General features: G+C 39.0%; 1 protein-coding gene across 1 annotated transcript; it reads right to left on the reverse strand.

The window, feature by feature from the left end:
• Positions 1-4,921: 4,921 nt before the first annotated feature.
• On the reverse strand, positions 4,922-14,497 carry ankk1 (ankyrin repeat and kinase domain containing 1). Its single transcript, XM_062419483.1, has 9 exons — positions 14,152-14,497; positions 13,616-13,898; positions 13,325-13,476; positions 12,953-13,002; positions 10,868-11,023; positions 9,674-9,798; positions 9,338-9,371; positions 8,214-8,454; positions 4,922-7,296 (listed from the first exon to the last, which is right to left on the reverse strand). The coding sequence occupies exons 1-9, from the start codon at positions 14,331-14,333 to the stop codon at positions 6,255-6,257; spliced, it is 2,265 nt and encodes a 754-aa protein (XP_062275467.1). The 5' UTR covers positions 14,334-14,497; the 3' UTR covers positions 4,922-6,254.
• Between the last annotated feature and the right edge of the window lie 233 nt (positions 14,498-14,730).

Genomic DNA, 14,730 nt, shown 5'->3' on the forward strand with positions numbered 1-14,730 from the left:
TATAGCTGATTTGGCTTAGCACATGAGAGTTATTGACACAATCACCAGATGTATCCTTTAATAGTGTGTGATTTACACACTGTCAACCAGTTATGTATGCAAGTGACATCCTGATACAAAGGCAAAGAGGGAAAATATAGAAATGTATTCCCAATATCTGAATTAGCCTTTTCCCACAAATAAAAGGCACTGAAAAGTATATTCATCATCCTAAATATTAGAAATGTTGAAGCAATGTTTCAAAACGCAATGTGGGTAGTGAAAGCATTGCATAATTAAATGCTCTATACTCTTTCCAATAGTCCAAAGACTCCAGTGTCACCTTAATCTACACTTGTATTGAATGTATTGATTCATTTTCTCTCTTTCTACTAGATCATGGCTGGTGTGAGGGAGTCTGGAGGGGTTATAACAGATAACCTACTCTCAATTCATGTTTTCTACCTTGCTGCAAAGAATATCAAGGAGGGGAAGGGTTCAGTCGTGCATTTGAAGGAGATATGGCCCAATTCTACCAGAAATTCAAAAGTGTAGCCTCTTTGACCTTTTGGGATTATAGATAAAGGTAAAGTAGGACACTTATCAACACCGCTAAAATGCAGTGTCATGTGCCATTATGATTTCGGTTTAATAGCAAGATGAAGGCATCTGGTTTAAGTTATTGTTGTGGGATATTCACAATAGATCCTTCTTGCGCTATCCAGGAAAGCAGTGGGTTTGTCGTCAGCAAATCAGCAAACAACTGCGATAATGACAGCATGGTGCTCTAACATCAGAAACATCAGAATCTGTATGTAACAATAGACATCTTTAAAAAGTTCCATAATCGCCAAACCTATGACTCCATCGTAGTCTTGGGGAGGAAAACCTGAAAATTGATTTCAAATATATTCATTATCCTAGTAACACACAATGTTCATTTCTTTGTAGTTTACTAAAAAAAACATCTTCTTTTATGGAATGCCTTCTCCAGGTAACTTAAGGTTTTAATTTGGAAATCTAACCACCACAGTATTAAAAATGAACTATTAACTAACTATTGTTGTTGTATCATTGTTGTCTACCTCACCGTGGGTCTAAGAGAGCAATTTCAATCCTCTATATGCGCTGTACATGTAGCAGAAATGACAATAAAGTTGACTTTGACTTTGACTATCATTTCAGTCAGTGAACCTCATGGTCGACTTTTGTTTGTTTTATGTGTTACTGTGAGGAATGTCAGTCTCCTCATCACTCCACACACATCTGATGTTTCAGGTGATGTCTGAGTAACATGCTTTTGTTGCATTTTCTTTCGATATGCTCCCATTTCATGCAAATGTAAAACCTTTTTTCTGATATTTGGACTTTTTCATCCATTTCAATTTCTAGTATTTCCACCCAGTTTTATACATAACTGGAGACAACAGAGAAGTAGAGCTGCAAGCGACCTGAAACCCCAGCCTAATACATCCAAGTGTAGCTGTATTACAGAAACTATTATTTCAATTGAATACCCAAGAGGCTTAAGGGCAGATAATAAGCAAATAAGCTATTAGGAGAATACATGTCTAATAGTAAACTGCATCACATCTGTACTGTACATCTGTAGTCTTTAGCCCCGTTTCCACTAAGGAAGTTCCTGGTAAAAATTAGGAGGCGGGACCTTTACAGGAACGTCCTCTCACTCGATCCTCTCAGCCATTGTGTCTCCATAACAGAGTAGGATCAAGATAGGACCCACCGGACTCTGACCGTGACGTAACCGAAAGCATAACAAAGAAAACGACAACAAGGAGGTAAACATGGCAGGAGCTGAGGTGGTTGCTACGTTTGTGGTTTGTGTGTTCGTGTACATGGCGGTGGACGCTATTAATTTTTTTCCAGTGGTGTAGATGCTTTCTACTACTGTTCGTCTTTTACTGTGTTTTTAAAAATGCTGCTTATTTTAGCGCTTTCTGGTGACGCAACATCCAGCTTTGAGTATACCCAATCAGCACTGAGTAAACCTCAAGCCCCACCCAGGAGTTTTTTGGGCCGAACGGAGTACCTACCCCGAGGCAGGGACTCCTTTAGCCCCTGTAAAAATTCCGGGAGATTGTCCCTCGGGGGAGGTTCCTGCTATGGAGACACGCACCAACGGCCCCGGCCCCGTAACATTACCCCGAAGTTCCTGCAGGCTTCTGAGGCAGAACACAAAGAACTTGTGCATTATGTGAAAATGTGCAGGGGCAGTGCTGTGCTCACAGCATTCATCAAATCTTTTGCTTTGTCTGAAAAGAACAAACCACACTATAAGATAAACCATTAAAAAAAATACTTATTTTTCTTGCGCAGATGATATTTTACACCAAAACTTCAGAGGAGTGCTCTTCATCATGAATGCTAAAAGTATATGATACTTTATAAAGATAGCGTTCAAAATGGCTTTTCACTTAAATGTTGTCAGGGACTTACAGTATTCTTTGAAACAAATGATTTTGAGGAAGAAATAATTAAACAGTTGCCAAAGCTTTACATCCCCTCAGAGTCATTATAGATAATTTATTATAAAAGAACTAAATATTTTTCATTGTAGAAGATTAAATGAAAGAGTGACAAGGGAGCATAAATAACATTCACAGACTCTGTAATTTATTTTACCAACCGTTAGCAGATATGGGACATACAGCCCTCCCCAGTATGAGACAATGCCAGACAATGCAGAGTGTACTGTATAGTGTATTCAAATAGTGTAAAGTTACAGAGTATTGAGGGTTCTGCTCTGTGCTATGGAGATAGCAGTCAGCGAACCACCATTAATCATTTTTCAGGAACATGACAACACCAAGCAAGGGAGGTTAAAGGATAATAACAATACACTAGAGAAAACAAGGCCATTCAGTAGCAATAGTTCTACTTCATAGGAATAGATTATCAGTTTAAAAAAAAAAAAAAAGAAATAATAAAGAATAGTCTCTCAAAATGCATTGTGTGTTGTGTTTTCACGTAGGTTAGTTGCTCAATGTGTATCTGTGGGGAGAAAGAAAAACGCTATCTTTCTGAATGGAGGTTCATCGGGGTGAAAAGAACAATCATTTGCACAACAGCGAGCAACAACCTTGGGGATTTAGAGAGACTGACTTGGGGTGTTTTTCCACTGTCAAATTGCTGAGTGAGAGGTCGCTAAGAGATGACAAGGGCGAAAAAATGTTTTCCATATCATCACTCTGAAAAAAAAATCCCCCAAGAGATTTGATGGATCATTCAATCAATTACCAAGGCAAGGACCAGAGGTGCTTGCCCAGATGCCCGCTTGGCCCTGCTGAAGTGGCACACCTGGGTCAAAGACACAGCTGTATCAGTCATGATTGCAGCTGCTTAACACCACAGGGCACAGCTCAATGGTGAATTTAACCCTGACAGGAGGGGCTGTGCAGAGAGCATGTAATGGCTCTCCTCTGAGAAGCTAAATATACCGATAAGTAGCCAGATTACATCCCATCATTAAGACGAGAGCTGTGAATGTCAGGTAGACCTTCTTAACAGTGTATCAAGGTTGTTTGATCTAGGTGCAAAAAGAATAAATGTTTAAATCCTCATGTAAATACAACATCTCTACAGACTACTCTCAAACTTGGGTAAACACGCTGCACAGTGTAAGTGTTTAACAATGAGATTAAGGGAGCTCACCCATTGTAGACCCATATCTAAATGATCTAATTGTGTAACCCATTAAAAATACTATTACATATGTAAATTGCTCCTGAAGACTTTAGAGTCTTTGGTTGCAGCCACATATCTTTGTGTAGGTGGATATACACCATGGTGGGTTGTATTGTATCCTTATTATGAACCACACTTATTAACTTCAGTTGAAGTAATTAGGAAGCAACTTTTTGCCTGAATTTATTTTAAAAGAATTGTACAAGTTGGTATTATTACATTGTGCAAAACAGAAGCAAGAGAACAAGGTATCGTGATAAAGCCTTTCATTAAGTTATTGATACATTCTATATGAATAATATATATAACACAGAAACAGTTGTTAAAGAAAATAAAACACATTACAGCTCTCTTCCTTGTTCCTTTGATGAAAATAAAACACACTACAGCTCTCTTCCTTGTTCCCTTGATGTTTGTGGAACATGACATTATCTTCTTCCTGCTTGTCTCCCCTGTTTGAAAATGAAATTAGTTTAGGCGCCCGTAAATCCAATTACTGGCTAATAGAAGGTATCCGATGTGTCACCATATGTGTAAAAAGGTTTGAGCAGCACCATTGATTTAGGGAGGTCTGATTAGATGTCGTTGGAAAAGTGAGTTTAATTTTTCAGCGACTGGCATTACAAACAGCAGTCTAGTTAAACACAAAGGCTTGTTTCATTTGATTGATACAAGGGCAAAAAAGCTGTTAGACAGGTCAAACATGGACAGAGCTCTGTGGATTCCACAGATGTGTGTCATTCCCATCTGGTAAATCGTTGTTGGAGTGTTTGCTGTAGATAACAATCACATAAATGTGGTTTACTTCCAATTTTTAGGGGATTGAAGGCTTCATAAATTTCAAATGGGAGTCGCTGCCATAAAAAGGACACATTCAAATATAAATCATCATACCCAACCTGAAAATCACAGCGTCCTTCCAGAGAGCTTCATTTCATAATGTGATTAGTGCTTTTCAAACTCTAGTAGATAAATTACAGGGAGAGCAGGGTAAGCAGATACTTGTGATACAAGTCGTATATGTCAACATACATCATACATTTTCTTATTGTAATCTAAGGCAGCCTGACCTGATAGCTGTATAAAGAAATGAGACAGAAAAATGAACTGAATCTTAGTGTCCCAGTGTCACACTTTGTGAAAAGCCTTTCTAGTGTATACCTTTTATTGTGCATCCACCACTCTCAGCTTAATATAGGTTAGTTAGGTTTTTGTCAATGGTATAGTTGTACTTAGATTCAAGATTCAATTACTTTATTGTTGGCAATTGTTGCACAGCAGTAAAAGAATACAAGAAAACACAGAACAAAACAAAACAGAGTGCATAAAAAATATTTTTAAACATATATGTATACAAGTCAAACAGTTAAAATATAAGAAATTCACATTGAATTATTAAGATACTGACTTAACCAGAGTAACAGCTGCAGGGAAAAAAGAGTGCTTGTATGTTATCTCTTTCATGTTATTATGCAAACAGACACTGGGCAGTTTTAGTTGTAGCAAACCTCAAACTTACAACACACCTGACTAAATATAATCAATAGAACACACAGTAGACTTTGCAGACACTTGCAACTGGAAAAAAAATCTCAGCCCAGTTTGAGTCCAATAACTTTGCCTGGCACTTACAGTACAGTAATTTGATGCAGCTCAACTCCCAGTCCCCCATCAGAGTCAGTCTCTTGTGGTTCCAGGGAAAACCCTGTGAACGTGTAGGTCAATACAGTTCCGCAATCCATGCATTTCATTTCAGTTCAATAAGGTGTCACTGTGGTAAATGACTGTTGCATAAATTGGGCGGTACTGTCCACAATCTGCAGGGAATGACTGATAATCAGAGCTATCTGCTGCCATCACCTTTGGCTTGGCATAATACATTTTTGCATTTTTAAATTGAAAAGTGCTGCAGTGTGGTGCCAATAACAGCGATCCAATTCTGTCATCTGTATTTTTTCTTACCAGATTATTAGACACACAATAACTTCATAAAGTACGACAGGTTTAATCAAATGAATGCCTCTATAATTCATTATAACAGCTGCTCTTTATATGTTCATTTTCATCCACGTGTGGCAGCAACATTAATTCTATTCACACATAAGAAGCAAGCTAGTTTATAGAGGAGACTCAATCTGTGTTTTGTCATTAGCTCACTCTTATTTTCTACTATAAATCTTTTAGACTTTGTATCACTATTTTCACTGTAAATGCCTGATTGATGCATTAGAAAATAGACTTATATGGTACTTTTGTAGTAGCTTAAAGGAAGGTAGCCACTGGAAATACTAGGCCAAAAGTTATGTATTTATTATTATTTATTTGGAAACCAAAAAACATGTTGATTATATAATGATTCACAGTATTTGAGTATACTTGACTAATATAGAAAATAGACTTTGTGAACCTTACTTAAAATTGTATTCATAATGTAATAATGGAACTATGATTTAATAATCCATTTAAGTTTTAAGTAGCTTACTACTCAAAGGAAAGATTATTCCAACTGTGTCATTGATGTTTTCATTGTACTGTAATGTTTCCAATCATGTTGCTCTCTAGAGTCATGGTCAACATTCCTTCTCTAATAGTTGCACTATTTCCAATTTTTCATACCTGTGGGCCACCTTCAGAGCTGTGGATCCAGAAGAGTCCAGCAGAGTCTTGTCTGCTCCATTCAGCAGTAGAGCTTTCACAATAGGTGCACAGCCATGCTGGGCGGCCAGGTGTAAAGGTGTCACCTTTCCTGAGTTTACTGCATTCACATCCGCATGATGTGATATCAAGTGGAGGACACTTGGGAAACTAACATTACTACAGGCTACATGTAGTGGAGTCCATCCTTCGCTGTCTTCTGTCACATTTGGGTCAGCTTTGGCTGCCAGGAGCTTTGCCACCACTTCTGCCTCGCTCTGGTGGCAGGCGAGGTGGAGCGCGGTCCATCCATTCTCACCTCTAGCGTTCACACAACAGCCCTGATGCTCCAGCTGGACAACGGTGGTTTCATGTCCCTTTAGGGCAGCCAGGTGCATGGGAGTCCAACCTTGAAGGGTCTTGGAGTCTTGGCTGCCCCCATTTGACAATAGTTGCCTGCATATGCCTGTATGACCCTTCAGAGCTGCCATGTGAAGTGGAGTGTATCCTCTGTCGTCTGCACTGTCAGTATTCGCCCCGCTCTTCACCAACTGTCTGACTACTCTGTTATGGCCTTCCTCAGCTGATAAGTGAAGAGCAGTGGCGAGAGAGTGGTCTGTGGCATTGGGATCTGCTCCGTGAGAAAGGAGGAGCTTGGCAATATTCAGATGCCCATAAGCAGAGGCTACGTGGAGCGGCGTCCTCCCTCTTGCCTCCTCCCTTTCTCCAACTGCTTCGCCTGACAGTCGTGACAGCAGCAGGCGGACTACTGTTTCATGTCCATTCTGGCAGGCCAGGTGGAGGGGCATCCAACCAGATTTTTCGTGGGCATCTGCCACAGCTCCTTTGTCCAGCAGGAGACGGACAGTCCTGTCATCTCCGTTCTGAGCAGCAAAATGAAGCGCTGTCCACTGGTCCTCATCTCCCTGGGTGGTATCAGCCCCATGTTCCAGCAACAAAGAGATGATGTCATGAAGCCTAGAGAAAAGAAGTTTCATCTTTAGTGTAATATATTACATTTAAAGGAATTGTTCAGGAAATATACATATAATGATTAAGTTTTTGGCTCATAATTAGGTAGTTGCTTCCACTTTAAAACATAAAAGGTCTAATCACTACACCCATGTGTCCCCAGTACACTAAATGGAAGAATCAAAGCTGTTAGCAGGCTTTATAAGCTGTATCAACATTTATTTCATGAGATGGCTACAAAACTCTGCTATTTGTAGTGTCACAAAACATTAGTTTTAAGGAGTAAAATGCCACTCTGCATTATTTTAATATGTAAGAATGTCAAAGACCAATAGAGCGATCCGCCACTCAATGAACAATCAAGCATTAGTCACAATTTTCAAACTCTACACATTGGAGCCAGATAGTAGTCAAGCACTGAAAAACCAACAGCGGACATAGAAAATAGTAGCAACAGTCAGAATCCCTGATCCTTTTACGTACAACACATTAATAATTTAATCACCTCAATCAGGATCTGTGGCCTGCAAATTAAACAGCTTAGAGGGAGACTGAGTCAACAGGATCATATCTGATATATTCAGCTGTAATTGTCTGATGTGACCTACCAGTGGTTTGTCAGTACTAACATAAATGTAAAACTTAGCTATCATCACTAAATATAATTACGCTTTTGAATGTCATGATTGGGATAATGAAAATGTCACTTTACATATCAAAGTTATGTTAACTTGAGCTGCTTTCAACAGGTGAACTCTCTGAGAATCTTCTCTAAATTGTAGAACTATTGCTATTAACTTTCAACAGAGGAGCAGAATTGTATTTAGCCTCAGAGAAGCAGACATTTTCAAAATAGCCAGCCGCAAGCACAAACATTTTCTTGTGTAAGTTATAATAAGCTTTATGCGTTTCCTCATACAGACCTGTGCAGGACAGCAATAACAAGAGGAGTGTAACCTCTGGCGGTCGTACAGTTGACTTCAGCACCCAGGCTCATGACATGCTCCACACTCTCTGCATCCCCGCTGGCTACCGTAAAGTGCAGCAGATTCTTTTTACCTGAGAAGTGTGTGTATATGTGCTCTCTTTTCACTGACTGTCTGAAACTACTAAAGTCCTTCTTTGACAGGAAAGCGAGGATGCCATCCTTGCTATGTTGGTCAGCTGTGAAATGAAAGCAAAGGGAATTATTTGAGAGAAAAGATTTCAGAAATTGTGCATGTGGGTTGCAGGAAGTTGTATGAATTTTGCTTTATCAAAGTTGAGTCTACTTCTGTTGTGAAGTACATAATGTACATGTCAAGAAGTCCCCATCCACGTGCCACATGATATCACCTGTCGCAGGGAGGACAACACAAGTACTCCTGTCTAAACAGGAACCACCACCACCCCAGGTGCAACCACTTCACTTCGATGAGAGGCTATATACATGCTATGTTCCTCCTTTTTCGTTCCTTTTTTACCTCAGACATGTTGTGTTTGTCCTGTAGGTTCCCTTTTTTTCATTTAATATCTGCATTAACATCACTGCACACCATTTCTGTTGAGATTTGATGTTAAAAAATTTGTTCTCTCTTTGCTTAAATCACACACACAGACACATTGAAAGGAAAGTCTACAGATAAAATAAAATAAAACAGCTCTGCATTCATGAAACTTGGATCCCTGCCTTGTCTATGGGTCCCTTTCACATATACTCAGCCTTTGTGGATTTGCTATTATATCTTATAATTATAGTCTTGTGCATTAGTGTAGAAAATGCACCCATACAACTTTAAGGGACAGTTGCAATGAAAAGATCAATAAAAATGCAATTGTAAATCATCTCTTCAAAAATCTATTCTACTGTTTCGTAGAGAGGATCCAAGAGCCTGAGTGAATGTTTTTTTATTCTCCCTCTTACATTGATATTTGACTCTGCTTCTCGGTACTAAAGGTAATATTAAAAATGTGACAGCACTGTAAATAGCACTTTTTAAATGTCAGCCCTCCAGGCTTTGTACTGCATTGAACACGGTTTTCCGTCCTTCTCTACCCATGCATTCACCTGAGGGAAGGTCAGGTATCTCAGGCAAAGAAATCTAAAATAGAAAAAAAGAAGATACTTCAAAACGTATTATCTGTGACATCAATCTTGACAAGTGGTTAATATGCAAATATACACACACCATTAATATCAATCATTTTGTGAGATTGGGCGCTAAAGAGTATGAATGACTCAACAGTTAAATAGCCACTGTGTTAATGACTGCATACACAATATGCCCTGAATTTTTAAAAGGATTTGTGTGTACTTTTCTCTTTCTCATTCTGTGCTGAAAACTGAAGAATATACCGTACTACAGTATCATAAAATATATGTAAAGTATTAAACAGAACTAACTTTACACACGGGAGAAACCACACAGCTGTAATCTGATTTCTTTTCATTGTCACCATTTCCGTAACAGTGGATCGGTCCTGGGATCTGTAGGACTTCACTCAGAGCCTCCGTTTTCCTCACAGTGTCTGCAAACAAAACACAACTGCTCTGAATTTGCTTAATCAAACAAATGTATTCCTACGCTTGCAGCTCTGAAGCCCAGTAGGATCTTTTCATAATTGCAACTCTACAGAGAATGAACCGTCATGCATGACTTACGGGTAACACTGAGTTTTTGAGAACATCTTACACTGCAATAGCTGTTGTGTATGAATAAACATGACACCAATTTATATTCATTAACATGACTTCTCAAGCCATAAGAGCTTGTCTAAACAAAGGTAATCCTCTTGTGTAAATAATTTGATCTTATTTAAATGTATGCATTTCACTTAAGAATTAAATGCACTGAGTGAGCAATTGACTACTTGTTAACTGTTGGCTTGACGATAACACACAAGGCCAAGAAGGGAGAATGTGGCTCCTCATTCAGTTTTGTTTGGGGCAGTGGTCTTCTTCATGTAAAAATCTAGACAATTAGTACCAGCACCATATGGATCAAAAGGACAAGTGACAAATGCCTTTTATAGCTACAGATTCAAATATTAATGTTTCAACATGATGTTAAATTGTCTTTTTCCTGAAATGCATTTCTACAGAAAAAAAAAACAAATTCAATCAATGTTGACATTCTCATTAAAGGGAAAATAATTCATATAGTTACAGAATGTCTCGGCTACACAGACCCAAATATTAATTTGACTGAGATGTTAAAATGACAAAAGCAATTTAAAATGACGTTAGATAATTTTGACAAATCATCTCTCTATGGATGCAGCCATATTATGATGCTTTCCCACATGTAGTGTGGTGCATATTGAGAGCTGGTTCAGGATATTGTAATTATTATTATGTTTCATGTGTATGTGAGATTTTAAATAACCTGGACCATTCTCCACAACATTTTATCTGCCTACTAGTACTGTTCCTTTCCATCACAATGCCTTTGGGCAATCAGCTTTTTCTGTCAAGCCACAACTCAGCAGTTCTTGAGATCAGTGGATGAACACAAGAGTTGCATTTCCTTTGAGAGCTTTAAAAGCAAATTAGAAAGCTGGCTGAAAACAGTTCAACTCAGCAATTAAGCATTTGTACCTAAGAACTGCGGCCTCTTCTTGGGATCCTGGTCCCAGCACTGCTTCATGATGCTGATCATCTGATCACACTCATGTGGCTTCCGTTCAGGAAACATCTCCATGCCGGGTCTCTTACCATGTGACACCTGTAAGAGCACTGTGGTCATGCTGCACCCTGGACCCACAAAACAGATGCCAGAAAGGAGATTCAAAACCCAAATTATATTGTGTATTTATTTATCTGAAACATTAAGTTTACTAAAAGTGGCTTAATGTTCTTAATGTGCAGAATGTGTGTATTATATATTATTATTAGGGATGCTCGATATTGACTTTTCTGCCGATATCCGATATTCCGATATTGTCCAACTCTTAATTTCCGATACCGATATCACCCAATACCGATATTTGCAGGCTTTTTAGACCAAAACTATTAGGTAACAACATAACATATCTCCTATTGTGGAATTAACACATTATGCCTAATTTTATTGTGAGGACCCACTGGATGCATACATAAATGCAACATGGCTTTCCAAATATAAATACTGTCTGTGCAAAATAAGAGAACAACTTCAATTTAAGTTATGGAAAAAAGTGCCAATATGGCACTGCCATATTTATTATGCTGCTTTGCAGTAATTGCAAATTACAAATATACTATCTGTAGGACACACTTGGAAATAGTTCCAAACCACAGACATAAGCCCCGTTTCTGGAGGCGGGACCTTTTATAGGGACGTCTTCTCACTCCGTCCTCTCAGCTGTTGTGTCTCCAGCAGAGTAGGATCCAGATAGGACCCACTGGACTCTGACGGTGACGTCACAGGGGCGACTCGCCGAAAGCATAACAGAGCAAATGACAACAAGGAGGTAAATCTTCTGTTTGTGTGTTCGTGTACATGGTAGTGGACGCTTTGAACTTGTTAGCCACAGTTAGAGACCCACGAGTCTAGCGTGTTGTTGTTATACGTCATCAAGCGCGCGCCGGTAAACGTCCCATGCTGCGTTCATGCAGGCTCGGAAATGCTGAAGCCCACAGAACAAATTTCGGTTATAAAAACCCGATACCGATATTTCCCGATATTACATTTTTAAGTGAATATCGGCCGATAATATTGGACATAATATTACCATGGTGACTGACTCAGAGTTTCAGTTACCTCTCTTTCTGGAACGGATAACACGGAGTTTCCCTCATCTCAGGGGTAACTTACTCTGAGTTTTCACATAACCCGCTTTCTGGAATACCCCCCAGGTGTGCATCATTAGGTGCAGTAAACAGTGAGTCATAGGCATTGTCAAGTTTAGATAGGAAAGATAAAACTGTTAGGTAGTAGATTACATTCTGTGTAATTTGGTGCATTCATAGCTGTGCGTGTTTGTCCATAGAAAATTGTAATTTTCAGCAGTAACGGACAAATTCTACATCAGTGTTGGTCTATAAGCTCTGTTCAGTACAGGTAGAAGCAGAAGAGAAAAGCCAGTCACTGCTCAGTTGATATGGATGAGGGAAAGCAGTAGGAGGTGGCTTGCTATGAGGCTGCAGATTAGTTTTGTTTTAGTTTAGGTTATTTTTGTTGAATTTCCCAGAGTTCATTTTTACCTGTGGTTCATTAATATTTTAGTTAAGAAACATTACCTTTTTTGCACATACTCCTGCCAGTTGACCTACTTCATCAGCATCCCTTTAAAAGCCAAACAACACCATCTGCCACCATATGTGTGGCGGGACTAGACCCATCATATATTTTGTATGAAAAAGTTTGGTAAAACTAATTATAGCTGTTAAGTAAATGTAGTGAAGTGAAAAGTACAGCATTTCCCTCTGAACTTTAGTGAAGTCAAAGTATAAATGGAATTAAAATGGAAATACTCAGGTACAGATCCTTAAATGTGTACTTAAGCACAGCACTGTCATGAATTCATTTCATCATGCAATTGTGAAATGAACCCAAGAAACACTGAGATGAAAGGAACTTCACATATATGCTGTTTAAAGGGAGAATATTGTGTTACATGACCTTTGCCAGACTGCTTGTTGAAATAACATCTATAAATCTATTTAATATGAAGCTGTGATTTCTAATTAATTAAAGCCTACCTGCATATGGTTTCTGTTGTGTCAGAATTTCCCACATCACAATACCAAAGCTGTAGATCAAAGCAAAAAGAAGAACTTCAGTCCTAATTTCCCACTTTCATCTATGCTGCTCATTTTGATAATGAAATAGTTTTTGTCGTATAAAAGCATAGTTCTTTAATGATAAAATAACCCCACTGAAAATAAAAGGGTATGAAAAAAAGTCAGACATGGGTAAAATAAATGGAGTATGTCCTTGAGACTTGTGATGGAGTTAAATTATATACAGTAGAGAGCAAGGTTACGCTATGTGAATTGTGGATTGTGCACTGAATCAGACAAAAAGCGGTGACTCTGATGGTGCAATTTTCAAAAATGCCCTTGGCTAGTCACCTGTAAACATCAAAGGTGGTTCCTGGAGGATCAGGGCACTGTGTGAAGGTCTCTGGAGGAATGTAACTTATGTTCCCTCTTGCTGTCAGATGCTCCATGAACAACTTCTTGTTCATTCCCTCCTCCCAGTGGATTAAACCAAAATCTGAAATCTAAGTAGAAAAACAGTGCATGGAGCATTGTTAACTAGTCAGGGATTAGCATACATTACTCAGCAGGGCTCACAAATATCAACAGATCACAGTGAGCATTAACAGTTTCATTGTGTTGTTTTCTATGAGTTTCACTGACTTTGACATGCAGATGATCGTCTAGTAGGATGTTGGACATCTTGAGGTTAAGATGGAGGAGTGGGGGTTGCATGCTGTGGAGGAAATTCATACCCATGGAAGCCTCATGAATCATCTGGAACTTCTTTGGCCACATCAAAGTGTGACTGGCTAGGAGATTGTTCAGCGATCCATTACTCATGTACTCCATCACCATGGCAGTCGCGTCACTGCACAATCCGTAGATGGACACTATGTACTTGAATTTCACAGCAGCTATGTTGGCCGCCTCGTCAATTATTCTCCTGTGACAGAAAAATGCTTTTTAATGCTTTGGACATTAAAAAAGGTATTTTAAACTTTGACCCCTGGAAATATTTTTTCCTGTATCAAACAATTAATACAAAGATTAATGACACCACAAGATATTTTTTAAGGTCAATATTATTAGTACACAACTCTGTATGCTAATACACTGGTGTAAATTCAGGCAGTTGCTTGTATCTGACAGCAAAGTTATATGAAAGCTGTGCTATATTTCATAGTTTCAAGTCTCACCTGTAAAAGTTGTTTGCACAGGTTGTGTCAAAGCTTTTCAGGGCACATTTTTCCCGCCAGAGCTTGAGCTTGACTTGGTACACTTGACCAAATCTGCATTCTGCCACTTTAATCCAGTCAGCCTCAAAGTCGTCCTTTTTGAAGTTGCTGAACTGCCTAGGTGATCCATCAAGGCAATCCATAAAATCCTCTATGACACAAGTCACTATCTAATCCTACACATAAACAGGGTTTATCCTCCAGATCAACATCGATCAGAAGCACCACAGGAGCTGTTGAGATGAAGTTGTAAAACAAGGATACACATTAAAATCAGTGGCAGCTGTCAGGGTGAATCGCATGTGGAGTCACAAATCGTTGATCTGTGGGAGGAGTTGTGGCAGAGAACCTGTTTACACTGCAATGTGGCAAAGCTGGTTTTTAGCTACTCAAACTGCTGACATAGCTTTCAGTCTTCCGAGTACACTGTACACCTTCTTATCTTTACGCTCCAATTCCAGGACTGACCCACATTCCATCTGAATGGAAAACTGAGCAATTCCTGAGAAACATATTGATTCATCACCTACACAGTATCAC

Source organism: Scomber scombrus, chromosome 5 (genome assembly GCF_963691925.1).
Source record: "Scomber scombrus chromosome 5, fScoSco1.1, whole genome shotgun sequence".
Classification (NCBI taxonomy): domain Eukaryota; kingdom Metazoa; phylum Chordata; class Actinopteri; order Scombriformes; family Scombridae; genus Scomber; species Scomber scombrus.

What these genes read in the sequence shown, in the direction of transcription:
- ankk1 (XM_062419483.1), bottom strand. Translation starts at nt 14,333, where the DNA reads ATGGATTGCCTTGATGGATCACCTAGGCAGTTCAGCAACTTCAAAAAG. An exon ending in TGTGCAAACAACTTTTACAG is followed by an intron (nt 13,899 to 14,151) that starts GTGAGACTTGAA and finishes TTTCTGTCACAG; the next exon opens with GAGAATAATTGACGAGGCGG. An exon ending in ACGATCATCTGCATGTCAAA is followed by an intron (nt 13,477 to 13,615) that starts GTCAGTGAAACT and finishes TTTTCTACTTAG; the next exon opens with ATTTCAGATTTTGGTTTAAT.